Below are 19,892 nucleotides of genomic sequence, written 5' to 3'. Positions count from 1 at the left end.
TATACAAAATAACCATAAAACCATCCTGCCTCTTTGTAAATAGACTTATATTAAGATTCTTCAAACATGTGCAAAATGGCATGACTCAGAAAATCGTTGACTTTTTCACGAATTTTCTTACAAATCTAGGACTCCTGCCGTCTTACAAGAACCGTTTAACCTTCCTGCCGAGTACCGAAAAGGTATTGATTGTATTTGAGTATAATAACTTTTTAAAGGCAGGACTAAGAAAATCACGGAATCAGGGTGAAAATTTTCCGCAGAATTTTCCAAGCGACAAGTATACTTAAACATTAGGAGACGTCATGCCACGTCATTTTTTTTGATCATTTTGAAATAAATATGTTTAGTTTATTTAGTTGGCAGGACCTAGAAAATCATGAAAATTTCATTATTTTCCTTACATGTTTGTATACATATATACTCCGTTACCCCGTTTGCAATCCTCCTGCCCAAAAAATTTTCTTCATAAAATCGATAGTATCCTGTCTATCTACAGATATGGCAGGACTTAGAAATTCATCGCAAAACCCTATGTTTATTTTTTGGGAAAATCTAATTTTTACAGGAAAATGTCACAGGAAATTTGTGGATGTTTCCACAGATTGTAAGTACATCGTCTACCCTTCCACTATTGCAAAAGGCAGGACTTAGAAAATCGTGGCTGAACTTCTGTATAATATATCCCAGTCTACCAGGATTCGACGATAAAACCACATTTCAAAAGCCTCAATTTTCTTATAGGTGGCGTCTGTGAGAGTAGACAATTTAACTCCGTACAACAGTATAGGAAAGATATGAAATCGTTGTAACAATTTTTTTATTAATCTATGTGCCCAGATATATAAAGGTATACACAGGTTCGATGGCATATTGCGATATTATTTTCATTGTCAGATATCCTTTGACGGTGATATACCTACTTGATTTTTGTTTCGTTTATTTTAAGCCCCCTTTTTCGTGACTTGGATCAATTTTCTTGAAAATTGCTTGCTCCTATTAATGACAGCTACATCATCTGCATATGCAGTAATTTGTACTGGTTTGGTACTTGTATGGCCGGTTACATTGGTTTTTCTGATGACTTCCTCAAGGACTACTCCCACATTACTGTTGAACTGCCGTTTTTGAACCCTGCAACGTCATTTTTATGATGCTGATATTGATATATTTGTTAACTATACCTAGATTACGAATATTTTCTAACATTTTGTTTCTTTTCACAGTAGCAAAAGCTTTTATTTTATACATACATTATAGTTCTATGTGATGTGGTATTGTGGTATTCATAAGCATTTTCTTGAATCGTTTTTAATATGGATATATTGTCGGTGGTAGCTCTATTTGGTCTGAATCCATTTTGATAATCACCGATTATATTCTCGTAGTATTCTAACAATCTTTTATACATAATACCAGAAAAAATTTTGTATACCTACTACATTTCGCAATGTAATTGACCTATAATTCTAACATTCCCTCACTCTGTCAAATAATTATCTCATCTAAATTTGATGATTTAATTTTACTAAGGTGACCAACTGTACTCATTTACTGAGTTTTGTACTCTTTTTTCGCAAACCGTACTCTTTTCAAATCCTGTACTCTGAAAGTACTCATTTGTATAATTTTATACTCATTGTGAACGGATAGAATGGATAGTGAACTTTAGAGCATTAAATTGTTTCAAATGGACCCTTCTAAACAGTAAAATTGAATGGAAAGAATTTTCTTCAGCAGTCGAATTTGTAATGAAGGAAGAAATTCGAAGAGTAAATTTATATTTAAATGAAGAAAAATTGAAGAAATGGAACAATGAGAAAATAGAACTTGAAAAAAGATGGGCAGAAATCTTTCGGCATTTTAGAGTAGAACATATCCATCATGAAAATTTAAAAGTTTTAATAGAAATTTGCTTGTTGTCCAGACCCTAATTAATGCTGCTGTTGAAAGGGTATTTTCACTAGGGAATGATTATTGGAGCAGTGAGAAGTCGCAACTTTCTGTCAACAAAACATTATCTGCCGTCTTAACAGTCAAATTTAATATGCAAAATAAAAGTTGTTCGGATGTGGCTACATTATTATAGGAACATCCTCATTTAGCAAAAAAATGCACTCCAAAGAAAAATATGTTTTAAAAGAAAATAAAGTTTTTATCCTTTTTTCTTCTTTTTTTTGTTTGGCCTATGAAATACAGTAAGCTCCCTCTATAACGAGAAATGAAATGGCGGCCTAATTACTTCGTTATAAGAGGATCTCTTATGGGAAATAAGCCACAATTTTACTAAAAAATGAATTTATTAACGTTTCGAAGCCCAAATCGGGTTTCGTTGTCAAAATACAAAATACTATTAAAATAAAACAAACATGTTGCTAAGTAAAAAAATTCTTCTAATAATTTATTTAATCTGACTCATTTATATTGGCAATTCAGATGTATATTATACATTTTAAAGTAGAAGACTTTAAAATGATATCGCCAATATTTATGAGTTGCGTTCCTGGGACGACTTTACTAAAAGATAGTTCATTCGATTACATGAAATCAATCCCAACTCAAGAATATCCGTCGCAAAAAAAAAGTAGAATGCAGTAGGATGTGGTTACCCATACTGAAAGAGGAAGTCAATAGAAAGAAAATACCACGATTAGTAAGTCAATAACATATCGAGTTAGTACAAATTTTATATTTTAGTATTACTTATTGTATATCTATGTAATATTAATATTATTTATAATTTAAACATATTAAAGTCGGAATTTGGTATTAGTTTTTTGAAGGTAGATTAAATGTAAGACCAAATACTTACGATGTCGGGATAGTATCACGAGGTTTTTTCCTGGTTTTCCCTCGTGATTTACTATGGAATCTCTAACGCAAGAATTTTACTGTCATCGTTGCATTTGGTTGTCTTTTTAAAGACAGATCACATACTATGATTTTTTTGCTACGGATATTCTTGAGTTGGGATTGATTTCATGTAATCGAATGAACTATCTTTTAGTAAAGTCGTCCCAGGAACGCAACTCATAAATATTGGCGATATCATTTTAAAGTCTTCTACTTTAAAATGTATAATATACGTCTGAATTGCCAATATAAATGAGTCAGATTAAATAAATTATTAGAAGAATTTTTTTACTTAGCAACATGTTTGTTTTATTTTAATAGTATTTTGTATTTTGACAACGAAACCCGATTTGGGCTTCGAAACGTTAATAAATTCATTTTTTAGTAAAATTGTGGCTTATTTCCCATAAAAAAATACGTAATTATAAAAATGCCACAAGGAAATAGCTTGAGAACAACATTAAGAGGATCTCGTTATATTAGACAACAGTAATATTGATATGTTTTGATATCTCTTACGTAGGTTATTAGGGGTCGATGGTGAACAATTAGACCTCACCATTGTAAATTGTAAATTTCCTACAATAATCAATATCGGTCGATACACAAGAAGAAGTTTATTGCAAGCGGCGAAGCATATTACAGCACTTGCCTCGATAATAACAAAGATGTTAGGAATTTCTGTATACAGCCAGTTGGGGTGTTTATTTATAGCCATTACTGCCCTAAATACAGGTAAAAAACATATTCTTCGGTTTCATTTTTCCTCGTTATAACCAAATATTCCTCGTTATAGATGGTTATAGTTCTATAGGAATTTCATGGGACACCTAATGTACCTCGCTATAAGCGAAACCTCGTAATATCCGTGTTCGTTATAGAGAGAGTCCACTGTACTTGCAAAGTGTACTCTTTTTGAACAAAAAATAGTTGGTCACCTTAATTTTACACTGATTTATTATGTTACATGCGTAAATACCTACCTATACATACAATCTCACGAAGGAGTTTGTACTCAATCGTCACGTTGTAGAGAAAACACTTTTCCCAAATATGTACTCAGTATCTCATAATCTTAAAATCACAGATAATGTATCACATAAAGAAGAGCATAATTAGATCTATTATGTTGAACATACTGAACTGTGTCATTGTTCTCGAAAGATATTACGATAACAAATAATTTATGGTCAAATGATTTGCAATTGAATAAGTGATCCAATTGCAAGCGAAAATAACAATGAGTACAATAACAATTAAACAAAACAAGAAATATCCTGAATTAACTCTGTCTTGTCTGCACAATATTCACACAGTACGAAATGTTTAGCAAGATAAAGATCTTTTGCCGATAAAATTATATAATACTAGTTCAGCGAAATCAAAATAAAGCAATTAGGCAGGCCAGGATCTGACCTGTAATTTAGGACACTTATTTGTGTAGTTAAACCAATGAACAAATCTTATTTACTTCACTGTATGATTACTATTATATTGTAAAGGTTCTTTAAAGATTATAATATTGTCTATATTTAAAATAATTAAAAGCTATTATGTTCTCACACTTACAAATTATTAGATAACCAATGCTGCATTGACTACCTGTATATTATAGGCCCAAACCCAAAACACAGCATAATATCTTGCTATATTCTTTATATTAGGACAATGTTAGTTTTAAAATGTGACTATTAGTATGAGACTCCTTCTTCTTTATAAAAATATATTTTAGGTATAGTTATAGTTTTCAGAAATCTCCTATCGGTTATAATTACTATAAATATTTTGTTCCTTAATATAATATGATGATGAGATATTTAGGTTTCTTCAGTATTGTAAATTGTTACTGAGAATATTTTAAAAATTAGGAACTTATATTTTGAATGCTAATGAAGTTTTTAGACATCTTCAATTTTGTAGAAAGGAACCTGAGAAATTTAAAATAAATAATCATAGTACAAAATGCTAATTAACATGTTATCTTTTCTACATTAGTTTCAATGCAAGGTGTTTGTTGCAAACTTATTAAATCTGAAAATTGTTTTAATTAAATGCACATGACAATTTTATATTACAGCTTACTTAATTTCAAAATTAATGATTAGTGAGTATAACAATAAGGGGGAAAACTCTTTACAAAATTAAATTATCAGAGAGAAAAATTACATTTTTTTATGTATAACCTGTCTGAAGTTTGGAGTGAGTTTAGTGCAACTGAGTCTCATTAGGGAGTTGAGATATTCATCTCTTAAGTGAGATCTCTACCGATTTTTAATAAAGTTCATTCTTGATAAAGCGGCTTCGCACACATAAGTTGAGCCAAACATAGTACACAATTTCATGGCCAAACATTTTCAAAATTGGAAAACTAAGTATATTCTGAATTTATTGACGGTCCGCACAAAACTAGCTCACGGTCCGGATGCGGACCGCGGTCCGCTAATTGGTGACCCCTGCACTAGAGAATGCTCCAATAACGGACTTGGCATAAATACAACAAAGACAAAGTTACTTGTGGTTAGCAAACAAGACGTCGGCGTCGGCCCTATGCAACTAATTGTCAATAGTAAACCTTTAACAAAAATTAACCATTTAAATACCTAGGATGTTGGATAAACGAGACACTAAATCTAAATCACTATATAAATTGCAAGAGGGGGATTTATGAAACTTAGATCTGTTCTGAGCAACTCTCAGTTGAATTTACAACTAAGAATCAAATTCCTAAAATGTTATGTGTATCCTGTATTACTGTAGGATGCACAACCTGGATCATGAAGGTTAACATGATGAACAAATTAGAAGCCTTCGAGATGTGGTCATATCGTAGAATGCTCAGAATATCTTGGGTTCAACGCATTTCAAACAGAGAAGTCTTAAACAGAGTAGGTCAAGGAGAAGGTGACTTAATCAAGATGATAAAAAAGAGAAAACTTGAATATCTCGGGCATACAATGAGAGGTAGCAGGTACAGGATGCTGCAGTTAATACTCAATGAAAAAATCGACGGAAAAAGAGGAATTGGTAAGAAGAAATATTCTTCTTCTTCTTCTTCTTATACTTGTTGTAGATCTGTAGATCTGTTAATTCCGACGTTGAAGTATTTCTTGAGAGGTACACTGCCAGCTATCTCTCCATCTTTTTGGTGGTCTCCCCGGTGGACGTTTGCCTGCTGGTTTTTCTTCTAGTGCAATTCTTGGTAGTCTGTGCTCCTCTATTCTTTTTACATGAGTGAACCATTCTCTTCGTCTTTGCCTGCCCCATCTGACTACATCTTGCACGCCACATTGTTCCCTGATGATGTTGTTTCGTATTTTCTCTCTTCTTGTCTTCCCTGCTATTGCTCTTAGTGTCTTCATTTCGGCCGTTCGTAGCATGCTTTTGGTTTTATTGGTGTCTTTGCTTGATTCAATGCCATAGGTCATAATAGGTCTGATGCAAGTTTTATAAATTCTAACTTTGCTGTCCAGTCTTATATATGGGTTATTCCAGACCACATCTCTCAAACATCCGGACAAGACAAGAAATGTTAATTTGTCCTCTTAGATCTCTGGCTGGGTCATAATAACTTGATAACTCTACACCTAGATATTTGAACTGGTTTAGCTGTTCTATGGGTTTCCCCTCTACCACGAGCTTGCATCTAATTGGGTCTTTCGCAATGGTAATGCATTTTGTTTATCTTAGTTCTCTCTTTATCCTAGTTGAAGCGATTCCACGTCTTCTATTATTTCATCCATTAGCATATTGAATAGAAATGGATTGAGGCTGTCTCCCTGCCTGATTCCTCCTGGTGTTGGTATGTTGGCCGTAGTGATGTCGTTTGTTTTAATTTTTGTCGTGTTGTCAGTGTTCATTTGTTTTATGACTTCAACAATGTTTGCCGGTATCCTTTTTTGCTTAATTTTCTTTATTATATCTCTAAGTCCGACTCTGTCAAATGCTTTCGTTAGGTCTACGAAGCAAGTCTAAGCAGGTTTGTTATATTCTATCGACTTCTCTTTCACTTGTTTCATGACAAATATTGCGTTCGTCGTCGACCTGTATTTTATGAATCCTTGCTGTTCTTCTCTGTTCTTTATCGGTCATTCCAATTTATCCTTGAGTATGCCTGTGAATAACTTCATTGCCGTATTTAAGAGAGTTATTCCTCTGTAGTAGTCCGGACAAGAAATATTCATGGCTGCGAAACCTTCGTGAATGGACTGGCTTATCAGCAGATCAACTATTACATGCCGCACAAGATCGAGAACGATATCGGCAAATTGTCATGGAAGCTACCCACGCCTAAAATTTGGGCACGGTACTGAAAGAAGAAGACCAATTAGGTACAATAGAAGTGTTTTACTTTAAGGTTAAAGATTTTTATTTGAACCTTATATTATAGGTACAACCTGTTAAAGGACAAACTATATTATTATGTTAAGGATTATAAATTTGAACAGCTCAAATGGCAAGTCTACCTCTGAAAATGCAACAAGAATTAAACTCTTTGAAGGACACTGCTTCTATTATTTTCATTTCTCCTTGTGAACTGGCACGCATAATTATCATTATTATACCATTAACAAATAAATGCGTATGTTGATAGGTTTAAATCGTTACAAATTACTTAAAATAAAATTAGGAAATTGCTTAATATCAATTATTTTTTTAAAGCACGTTTGAAAAATACTTAATACCTCAATAATATACAGTGTGTCAATTTGAAAAGGTACCATTTGAAAAGGTACCACCCTCTATTTTTTTGGGTTCCTATTATAAACTGCTCGTCAAAAGTTAGGGATATAGAAAATTCATTTTGCTCAAAATTCAGTTTCAAAAAGCTCATTTTCATAGTTGATTTTTTTCGTGAACAGATTAACGGATTCCACTAATGTTTTTTTTATTATTTTAAATTTTTATTTAGTATTTACACACTTGTGCAAAGGGTAACTTAAACTTGTTTTTTGTACTTTACCGGGTGGAAGAAAAGAAATGTTTTTTTTTATGTTAAGTTTGAGACACCCTGTAGGGAGGACGAAGTATTTTTAATACAAATGTGAGTATACATCAGTAGTCTTATGTTTTGTGAATATTTTGTATTTTGAATCTCCCTGATATCTTTAGAAACAAAGAAAATGGACGGTTTTGTAATTTAACATGTGTTTTAACCGAAACAAAAGTGTGAGACATCTTGTAGGCAGGAAAAGGCACCTAAGAGAAAAGTCACTTAGGACCTTTTCTGTTTTGAATGATTCAAAAAACCTAAAAAAACTTTGTTCGATGCAAAAAATAATAATTTTAGGAAAAAACCCTAATCTTTCCCCTCGCCTTGCAAGGTTTTTGCTGTTCAGAATCGCCTGCCATTGTACACATTTCTTCTAAATGACTTACTCAAACATATACCTAAATTTAAACTTTACAGGAGAAAGTTTTTTTTCCCTTAACTATGCACTTTTCGATACACCTGGTAGATACACGTGCAGGGCTGATGCCTGCCAGGTCATGGTTTTTAGCCTTGGTGTGCTATGAATGATCACTATACAAATTTCTACCCTTACAGGAAGACCGTTAGTCGGAGGGTTCACTAGCTCTTAGACTAAATATATAATCTTAACAAAAATTATTTACTGATTGTAAATTATTTTTATTCCAGTTCTCTTCACAGTAGTAGGAACCTTATCTGTAAGTATATATGCATTTATAGTATTCAAAATGCATCAATTTGCACTAGATTAGTAATAGAAACTACAATAGTTTTTACTCTTCATTGTAAAAACATAAGTAATATAGACCGACTGTATCGTCGCCCCCGCTAGCGAAATTATACCCATTCGATTTTTTTGCACAAACTTACTCAAAAAGAGGTTCTTGTAACATATCCACAGGGTGCCGGGCGGTGCCATGGTCGAAAAATTGTTGAAACAATTTTTTTTAAACAAATTTACAAAAATAATTTTTTCATTTCGAACAATTTTTTTTAGATAATTTGGGTCATTTTGAGCAAAAATGGTCCCTTGTCATTTTTCTCTAAAATTGATTTTTGTCGAGTTATACGCGATTAAAAATTTGAAAAAGGCGAAAATGGCCATTTTCAAGGCTTAATAACTCGATTAAAAATTATTACAGTCGAACCCGCTTAATAGAATACCTGTTATAGGAATATCCCGCTTTAAGGAATATAAATTTGAGGTCCCGAAACGTTTCTGCACCAATGATCGGTTATTAGAATATCCCGGTTATAAGAATACTTTTGCTTGGAACGAAGGCTATTCCAATATGCGGGTTCGACTGTATTATGAAATTCAAAAAATGGCCACATCAAGTTTTAAACCCATTCTTCAAGGTCCTGAAGAGATTTTTTGGCATTATTTTATTACAAAGCTGCTATTTTTAATTATTAACAATTAGCGCTATAGTCCAAGATGTATCGTCTCCCCCGTTAGTGAAATTATTCCGATTCGATTTTTTGTACAAACTTACTCAAAAATAGGTCCTTATAACATATCCGCAGGGTGCCGGGTGGTGCCGTGGTCGAAAATAAACAAATTCACAAAAATAATTTCTTCACTTCGAACAATTTTTTTAGATAATCTGGGACATTCTGAGCAAAAAAGGTCTCTTGTGATTTTTCTCTAAAATTTATTGTTGTCGAGTTATACGCGATTTAAAATTTGAAAAATGCGAAAATGGCCATATAACTCGACAACAATCAATTTTAGAGAAAAATCACAAGAGACCTGTTTTGCTCAGAATAACCCAAATTATCTAAAAAAAAAATCGTTCGCAATGAAAAAATTATTTTTGTGAATTTGTTTAAAAAAAATTGTTTAAACAATTTTTCGACCACGGCACCACCCGGCACCCTGGGGATGTGTTATAAGGACCTCTTTTTGAGTAAGTTTGTGCAAAAAAATCTAATCGAAATACTTTCGCTAACGGGGGCGACGATACAGTTGGACTATATCGCTAATTGTTAATAATTAATAATAGCAACTTTGTAATAAAATAATGCCAAAAATCTCTTCAGGACCTTGAAGAAGGGGTTTGAAACTTGATTTTTCATAATAATAATTTTTAATCGAGTTATTAAGCCTTGAAAATGGCCATTTTCGCATTTTTCAAATTTTTAATCGCATATAACTCGACAACAATCAATTTTAGAGAAAAATGACAGGGGACCTTTTTTGCTCAGAATGACCCAAGTTATCTAATAAAAATTGTTCGAAATAAAAAAATTATTTTTGTGAATTTGTTTTAAAAAAATTGTTTAAACAATTTTTCGACCACGGCACCGCCCGGCACCCTGTGGATATGTTATATAAGAAGCTCATTTTGAGTAAGTTTTTGCAAAAAAATCGAATCGGAATAATTTTGCTAGCGGGGGCGACGATACTGCCCGGTCTAATAGTCAACTTTTAATTATAATAATAAATAGCTCACCTTTCAAAATCTTCCCTTTTTGCTTCGATGAATCTGTATATTATTTTTTCTTAATAATAATCTCAATCAACATCGCTCGATTTAATCTAATTATTAAAACCTGTATGCTCTTATCACTCCTAAGATATAGGACCTCCATTTTATTTTGATCTCAGCCACATTACATTTGAAAGTTTCTCACCAAACAATTTTTTCAGTACTTTTTTTCAATAGGATCATAATATTTGGGTTTTCATGGTATCATTTAGGATGACAACTGCTCTAGCAACACTTTTTATACCTACGTTCTTTTTTTACTTTTAAAATCGTTCTTTAAAAATTTTTATTTATCAGTGTTTCAGGACATATACGACATAATGATTACCAGACATAAATCCTTTTTTTTAATATGTTTTTGATTTAATAGTAAATTTGATCCCTAAATACTCAAATTTTAAATTTTTTCGAATCTATATTATGTTGTTTCTTCTTCTGTTTTTATTATCACATTACATCGTTTTTGCTTATTTTCTGTACACGCAGGTGTTTGGCTGACTGTTTCAATTATACCTACCTTTCTTATTTGCTTTTCTTACATAAAATATGGCTCTATGACCAATTTCAGCTTCTGACTAATAATTTTATAATTTTTAATTATTTAGGCGCAAGAGGGTTATAACTACCCAACACCTTCAAGACCCTTACCAGAAGGACCACAGCGGCCAGGAGAACAAGGCAGGCCAGGGGGACCTAGACGACCACCTAGTCAGCCAGGAGCACCAGACAGAGGATACCCCAGTGGAGCAACTAGACCTGGGCAGCAAGATCAATCTGGTTATCCTGGAAGAGGCAGGCCATCAGGTCCCGAATTTACTCCAAGACCTCAAGGTATCACATAGTTTTCATAGCAAATATACATTATCTAGTACTTTAGTTGTTTTTAATATTGGACCAATACTCAAAATTTAATTCCAGTACTTTGAAGAATTTTATTTATTTTAGCATTACTTTATAGATATTTGAGTTTCCACTTTCAGTTTGTTATTGCCATATTAATCCCCTCTATATCCAGACAAACTAACTTACTGGTTATTAAAGACCTTAACTCTTTCCAACTCTTATACGCATTTTTGGGAAAAAATTATTTCAGGTAGATTGTTTTACCGGGTCTACCCCAAAATTTCGACAGCCAAAAACCCGGCAGCCAAAATACCGACACGCCAGAATCCAGACAGGCCAAAATCCCGACACGCCAGAATCCTGACAGGTTTGATAAGTTCCTTTTTAACATATAATTAAAATTATTTCTGGTTTTTTTTTTGTTTATGGCCATCTGTTTTTTATTTTTTGTTGAAGTTATACTTCTTTACGCGCGATATGAGGGTGAATTTTTATATGTTAAAATGTACGATCCGGGCGCATGCGCATTATAACTTTGTTCTGATTGGATGTTCAAATGACATGTCAAAAATTATCCAATATGGCAGCTGTAGCACAGCTGTGGTGTGGACGGTTGACGGTTTGGTTATGTATGGTTGTTGCGTTTTAAAATTTGTGGGAAGAGAAACAACAAACAAAGGTTAGTTAATAGTTATACTGCCTTTTTGAAGTTATACTTTTTTAGGCGCGATTTCATTGAGGGTGAAATTTAAGTAATCTGCGCACACAGGCAGTATGGAGTTCGTTACTAAATGTTTTAATTTATGTATTTATCAGTCCAGAAAATGTGTGGAAAGAATATATTAGTGTTTTTAAATATATTTTTCTACAAACGTGTTAAAAATGCAATTTATCACTCCGTAGGAGCGTTAAAAATGCTAGTTTAAAGCACCGGTGCTTTAAAAATTTTAAGGCACTGCAGTTAAAAGTGAATTGTCAAATTGTGAAACGTCAAAATATTTATATTTCATTTAGTAACATTAATAGATATTAATAATACCTATTTACGAATGTTTCTTCTAAAATTTAGGAATATATTAATTTTATAATACATTTAAGTATGTAGTAATTTTCTTTACAATTTTTACTTACCAATTTGTTTTGTTTATACCTAATATCGCCGTTGTCTAGCAAGTGTCTGCGTAGATTAGCGGTATGTGTATTTAGCTACGGATCTGTTAGTACTTGGTTCGATTCCCACATAAGGAAATTTTTTTTGTTTATTACTAATGGTTATTGACATCTTAGACTATTATTATATGGTCTTATAAATGATTAAAAATAATTAAAAATAATTAAAATAATTAATCGGGATGTTGCCCAACTATTTACCAGGTTGCAAATTTATAATAATTGCCTATTTCAAAATGCACTTTTGAAATGAATTTTTTTTATGCACAAATGCAATTTCAGATTTCTTATTCATTACAATTGTTCACAAAATTTCCTGACATTCTCACGAATCCAACGCACCAAACTGCATTAAAATCCGTCTTACTGCGCCAAAAATCGATAGTAAGGCCTTTTTTTATGCTTCAATGCCTCGACTAATTCGGCCAGAGATCGAGAGGTCGTGAGTTCGAATCCAGTGCAATCCTATACTTTTTTTGTATTTTTTTGAAAGCGGTAAGCACAAAATTATTTTGGTGTTTAAAAAAAATTAAAACAAACTGTTTAAAGTATATTTATTTTTAAGAAATCATATAATAGAAGTATAACTTCTTACGTGCGTACAAAGTACACACACATTCTTTTTTACTAAACAAAAGTATTTACCATTTAATATGAACTAATTTTCTAAATAAAATTTCTAACATAGGTATATGAATTAAATTATTTTTTTTGCCAATTAATAGTCCAATAATATAATATGTATAATCAAATCTTGAATTCAAGTTTACTTTCATATAATAGATATTATCATGTCACTTACAACCTTCCATTTCAGTAAGTATAGCTTTTATATTATAAAATGAAGTGTTTAATGATTTTTTTCTTTTAAAATACATAATAATTAATACCCGTACTTATTAGTAAGTAATTAATTTTTCAATTTCAATACTGTATACTATGATTTGGTATTGCACTTGAAAACGAAACAATACATATTCAAAATGTAGTTGTCGGGATTTTTGCTTATGCGAGTATTGTTGCATGTCTTGGCCTGTCGGGATTCTGTCATGTCGGGATTCTGGCGTGTCGGTGTTTTGGCTGTCGGGATTTTGGCTGTCGGGATTTTGGCTGTCGGGATTTTGGCTATCGCGATTTTTGGGCGCCACCAGTTTTACCAAATCTTGTCTTGTCTTGTAAAGAGAACTGCTTAAAATTATATGTTTCTGGTTTTATGATATTGGGGATATCTTTTTTTATTTTACAGTTTATTGACAGAGTGATGGGCTGGTACCAACACTGTTTAATTTAGCACTGGAATACGTAGTTAGAAAAACATCAGAAGGTAGAAACAACACACTTATCAATAAATCAGTACAATTAAAGCACCAGGAGACAATACGTAAAACTTAACTCACATGCTAAACAAATAAGTCAATAAACACAGAAAATACTAAAAAATCCTAGTACAATGCCGATCAGAGATAGCAACACGATCATATCTGACAGTTGAAAACTAACTAAACAAAAGGTTTGTTTCAATTCGATACAAAACCGTTATTTAAAATAATTATGCGCAGTAACACAATTTTCGTTACTGCGCATATTCGTAACCGTTCAAGAACGGTTTTGTATCGAGTTGGAACAAACCTAAAACTAACTAAAACAAAAAAGTAGACAGCTTTGTCTATTTATGAGTCAACATCACAAGTAATCTAGTCGCAACATAGGGGGTCCCGTGGACACTTTTAGTTCGCCGCGATTTGATGGTGATATTATAGGTTTTTTGGGTCGCTGAATCCAATGGAAGTGGTCTGGAAGCCCAAATGTGGTGCGTTTAATTGTTATTAACAAATTATGGTAAAATTAGGAGTTTTTCAGGAATTATTAGAAGCCCTGTAAATAAATTGATAGTGTTAAGGTCTTCTCTGGTGTATTTTTGGTCGCTGAATCGAATGCGACTAGTCACGATTACTCAAAATGTGTTCTTATTTTGTTAATAACAAAATAATTGTTTATTCGCCGAAAAGACCGAAATGCGTTATCTACAGCAAGTTTGTAGTCTTTTTCGTAGTATTTTTATACGCTAAATCGATTGTCACTAGTCGTGATAGCTTAAACCACGTTCCGACTTTGTTATTAATAAATTATTGCAAAAATAACGGTTTATAATTTTTGCTCTAAATTTTAAAAAACACTTACTTAGAATGACATGAAATTTGGCATGCACGTAGCTAACATGTCAAACAAAACAAGCGATATTGTGCCGATGTGTGCTTTTACTCCGGGGGTGAGTTTCACCCCGTTTCGGGAGTGAAAGAAGAAACCTTTAAAATAAGTCCAGAATTGGATAAAATGATTAATTCTAAGCAATGTTTGTTCCATACAGTTGTTTCACTAAGTCAATACTTTTCGAGTTATTTGGTTTTTTTTATAACGTACTATAAACCGTTATTTTTGCAATAATTTATTAATAACAAAGTCGGAACGTGGTTTAAGCTATCACGACTAGCGGCAATCGATTTAGCGTGTAAAAATACTATGAAATAGACTACAAACTTGCTGAAGATAGCGCATTTCGAGCTTTTCGGCGAGTAAACTGTTATTTTGTTATTAACAAAATAAGAACATATTTTGAGTAATCGCAACTAGTCGCATTAGATTCAGCGACCAAAAATACACCAGAGAAGACCTTAACACTATCAATTTATTTACAGGGCTTCTAATAATTCATGAAAAACACCTAATTTTACCATAATTTGTTAATAACAATTAAACGCACCACATATGGGCTTCCAGACCACTTTCATTGGATTCAGCGACCCAAAAACCATCTATAATACCACCATCAAATCGCGGCGAACTAAAAGTGTCCACGGGACTCCCTATGTTGCGACTAAACTAAAGGGAAAACATTGACAGTGCAGAGCTTAGCAAAAGCACAGTTTAATGCTAAAGAATCAGTTAATTCACTCTCGAATTTTGACGGTTCTAATTTTGCAATCTACTCCTGAGATAAAATTTTGAATGTGCGACCATAACGACCAATCAGGATCTCAGTTTTTGACCCTTTGCTTCGTTTTCGAACGTATTCGCTTCGTATCTGTTTAGTGTACAGATAGCGAATGATCGATAACGAAGCGAAGGGTCAAAAATCGAGGTCCAGGGCAAATGCGCCACGATAACGAACACTCATGGCAAACGTAGGATACCGTTAACTGTAATTCATCTGCACAAAGGACTAACATTTGTGATGAATTTGGTGACAACGTAAAATGGAACATAGAAAACAAAGAATTTTTCAAGGAGTGCCCCTACCCCTATTGATTATTTAGCATTATACTGTGGCAGAAGGCAGAAGAATCATCCTAGCCAATACGACATACTTTGCTATGAACCAGATAATTAATTCACGAAACGTACATCAAAGAACTAAGATACGAATCTGCAAAACCATAATCTGACCAAAAGTGAGCTATGGATGTGAAACTTGGGTATTGACTCAAAAATCTGCAAAACGCATGGATCGGTGGCATGGACATCTTTGAAAGACAGGGACTAAAACGAATACTAGACCCTATAAATGAGAACAACAAGTGTTATTTAGGTATAGTCTTCTTGTTTTTACTATCTCTGTACGAATCTTCAGTATTCTAAACTGTTTCATAACTTATAATATTATGAAGCTTTGTTGAATTTACTTGCGAATTCCTGTTATCTAAATGCTTTGCCTTGTCATGCACCTGGTTATGTGTTGATATATTTTCTATTGTCCGCTCCTTTTATAACCTCCGCTAATGAGTTGTTCATTTCTATATTTATTTGTCTGATTATTTTTCTTGATGTAATATTTTCTTCGTTAAAATTCCAATCCACAATCTAGTTGTCTTTACTAATTGTTGGCACTACTGTTTTTTTTTGTGGTGCATTATTTTTTTACACATAGGTATTTGAAAAATATAAACATAAACAAACTGGAGATATAAGACTAAAAATGTTGATATCGATTAAAATATAATTTGCTTTTGTTTGAAACTTTAAGGACCTGGTGATAGATATCTTGAACCAGAAGCACCTGATGGTGGATACCCAAGCGGACCCCAAAGACCTGGTTTAGGTGAGTGCTAGGTTAGATTAAGTTAGGTTCAATATAAGTGGGTTCTTATCCACACTTCCACCCGACCTAAGAGTGGAATCAGTGGAGTGGTAGATATTAATCATTAATCATTAATATTGTAGTTCATACCTAGGTTAAAGTTGCCCCTTCAGCACAGCCTTTTTAACAAAGTCTACTTAAAGTGACATTGGTTTTTGAACACAATTTCTCGGTATGGGGGCTATTACAAATTCGATATTACAAATAAATCCAATACACAACTATAAGCAATATTAGAATTGCAGTGGAACCCCGATAAGTCGGCCTCCGATAACCCGGAAGTCCGGCTAACCCGGACCGATTTTCATCAGACAAAACAAACATTTTTTCAGTTTGAGTTTTTTACCAAAAAATGAACAATACTGTTTACAACTGTATGTAATTTAGATGTACTGTGCATATGTATTTCATGTTTTTGCATTTATAATGGAGTTTATCTGTAGCTATACTGTATTTTATTAATTTTTATCATATTCTCCGGCTAACCCGGATTTTCGATAACCCGGATCGGCCGCGGTCCCGATTAATCCGACTTATCGAGGTTCCACTGTACTCCAAAAAAAACGAGAAAACTAAATAAAGAGAAGCAAATAAAAATGAGAAACCAGTAAGTATACAACTTGATGGGAATAATGATTTTTCTCCTTGGATTCATCAAACATATTTATTATTAATCATTAATATTATCGCTTTAAGCACGTTCAATCGTTCAGTGGTGATAGATCAAAAGTATTGCAGCTTGTGCTTTTATTTCGAAGAAAGGGAATAAACATACATTATAGGTCAACCATTATATCTGTGTGGCTCAAATTTTAGCCTGGTACGCGTGGTCAAGAGAAAGAAAGTAATCAGATAAAATGAGATAGAACACCGCCCTGTGTTGCAACAAATGGCATCTAAGAAGCTTTGCCCCGGCCCTATTTACAACGCATCTTTGGATCTAGTAATTCCGAAAAAACTAAGTCGCAAAGATAAAGTGGTCGACCTGTACCCTGTACAATGTACATAGGGACCATTTCAGTATGTATGCTAACTTTTAGTTAGTTAAACAATTGTCGGATACATTGAAATTTTTTTACTACAATTATATGCTTTTGATCTTTTATATTATGTTTGTTTTATATATTTTATTCCAACTTATAAATTGTAATAAGTAAATCAAATTCAGAGAAAATATAGATTTCAAAATAGAAAAACTATATTAATATTAAATTATATAAAACAAAATAATAACAAGATTTGGGAAACATATAGACAAATATGGCCATCAGATTTATTTATTTTAATTTAATCACAATTACCAGATCATCATTTGTTCATTGTTGAACATAGGCCTTCTCTATATATTTCCCCTTCTCTATATATTTCCATCTATTTCTCTTCTGAGCTTCAACTATCCAATTGGTCACAATTCATTTGAGATTGTCGGTATATCGCGTTGAGGGGCTTCCCCGACTAATTACCAGATTTTTTTGCTATCTGGTAATTTTTTTCAAGTTTTGTTCATTTTTTGTTTAATAATAATCAGTATTATTTTTTATGTAGCCCCTGGAAAACAAAATGGATATGCCAGCAGACCAAGTGGTACACAGGGTTATCCCAGTCAACAAGGAGGTGATCAAGGCTACCCCAGTCAAGCAGGAGGTGAACAAGGTTATCCAAGTCAGCAACCAGGAAGCCAAGGTTACCCAAGTGCACCAGGTCGCGATCAGGGTTATCCAAGCCAGTCAGGACGGGATCAAGGGTATCCAAGTCAACAAGGAGGTAGTCAAGGTTATCCAAGTGCACCAGGCCGCGATCAAGGATACTCAAGCCAATCAGGACGGGATCAAGGATACCCAAGTCAACAAGGAGGTAGTCAAGGTTATCCAAGTGCACCAGGCCGCGATCAAGGATATCCAAGCCAATCAGGACGGGATCAAGCGTATCCAAGTCAACAAGGAGGTAGTCAAGGTTATCCAAGTGCACCAGGCCGCGATCAAGGATACCCAAGCTCTTCTAGCCGAGATCAGGGCTATCCAACACAAGAAGGAAAAAATAAAGGTTATCCAAGTCAACAAGGAGGAACTGGAGGTTTTCCTGGTAAACAAGGGTATCCCAGTCAAACAGGAGGTCAAGGTTCTCCAACATCACAAGGTAGCGATCAAGGCTATCCCAGCCCACAAGGTGGTTATTCAAATCGTGGCAATGGCGGACAGAGATTTCCTGGTGAACAAGGGAGTGGTCAAAGATATCCCAGCAACGCCCCAAACAATCAAGGAAAGCCAAGTTCTCAAGGTTTTCCTGGTCAGCAACAAGGGTTTCCTGGACAGGAAGGTCAGTTTTCCGAGAGTGGAAGAGGGCAGCAAGGACAAAGCGGATTCCCAGGTCAAGAAGACGCCGGCTTTCCTGGACAGGGTGATCAGGGACAATTTGAAGGAGACTACTCAGCAATACCTGGAGAACCTGATAAAGATTATCCAATATTTTCTGAAATTCCCCAAACTTCATTTAGCTGTGACCAACAACAATATCCTGGATATTATGCCAACGTTGAAGCAAGGTGTCAAGTATTTCATATATGTGCCAATAATAAAACGTATGACTTTTTATGTCCTAACGGGACAATATTCCACCAAGAATACTTGGTTTGTGTTTGGTGGAATCTTTTTGATTGCGATTCTGCACCATCACTGTATGACAAAAACGCAAATATTTACGATTACTCAATGATAGGCACAGGAGGTCGTTCAGGTGGAGCATTTGGAAGTGAATATCAACCGCAAGGTGGAGAGCAAGGATATTCCGGTCAGCAAGAAAACACTGGTTACGAGCAAGGACCTGGAGACTATTCTGGAGGACCTACGCAGCAAGGATATCCTTCTGGTCCTGACGGGGGACCCCAAGGTGGTTATCCCAGTGGAAGACCTACTACTGGAGGTAGACCTCAAGAAGCTAGTTCAAGACCTGGTAGCAATGGGCGACCTCAAAGTTCACCTGGATTACAAGGATCACAGCCAGGATATCAAAACGGAGGATATCCAAGTGGAAAGCCCCAAAGGCCGGGATATCCTGAACAACCCAGCGAGCAAGAAAGTTCTGCGGGATATCCAAGTGGAAGACCGCAACAACAAGGAGGTGGCTACCCTCAGGGTGGTCAAGATCAATTTGGTTATCCTGGAAGGGAGACTCAAGGACAGGATCAATTCGGAGGACGTCCAGGACAATCACCGCAAGGTCCAAACGGTAGACCAAGCTTTACTCCTAGGCCTAGTGGACAAGAGCCTAATGGTGGAAATACGGGATATCCTAGCTTAGAACCAGGTTAGTAATATGCTCGAAGGTGAAAGAATATTGATTGTTTTTTAATTTTTAATTTGTTGATTTTCACGGATTCTAATGAAGTTAGTATAAGGCTTTTATTTTGGGAGTAAGTAACATAAAATCAACT

The 19,892-nt window shown here is 34.1% G+C and overlaps 1 protein-coding gene across 5 annotated transcripts in view; it reads left to right on the top strand.

The window, feature by feature from the left end:
* The window catches only part of LOC126889665 (collagen alpha-1(IV) chain-like), a 32,435-nt gene that overhangs the window by 9,359 nt on the left and 3,184 nt on the right, over window positions 1-19,892 (top strand). For 3 of the 5 annotated variants that reach the window (XM_050658174.1, XM_050658176.1, XM_050658175.1), the window contains exons 3-6: window positions 8,492-8,520; window positions 10,920-11,145; window positions 16,349-16,423; window positions 18,008-19,765. In XM_050658174.1, the coding sequence (XP_050514131.1) occupies window positions 8,492-8,520; window positions 10,920-11,145; window positions 16,349-16,423; window positions 18,008-19,765 (2,088 nt within the window). The remainder of the gene's footprint in view (window positions 1-8,491; window positions 8,521-10,919; window positions 11,146-16,348; window positions 16,424-18,007; window positions 19,766-19,892) is intronic. The other 2 variants (XM_050658178.1, XM_050658177.1) reach the window with 2 other exon arrangements.

The sequence above is a fragment of the Diabrotica virgifera genome, chromosome 8 (genome assembly GCF_917563875.1).
Source record: "Diabrotica virgifera virgifera chromosome 8, PGI_DIABVI_V3a".
Taxonomy (NCBI): Eukaryota; Metazoa; Arthropoda; class Insecta; order Coleoptera; family Chrysomelidae; genus Diabrotica; species Diabrotica virgifera.
The sequence above is the reverse complement of the archived record's forward strand: the minus strand, read 5'-3'. Positions and strand labels throughout refer to the sequence as shown.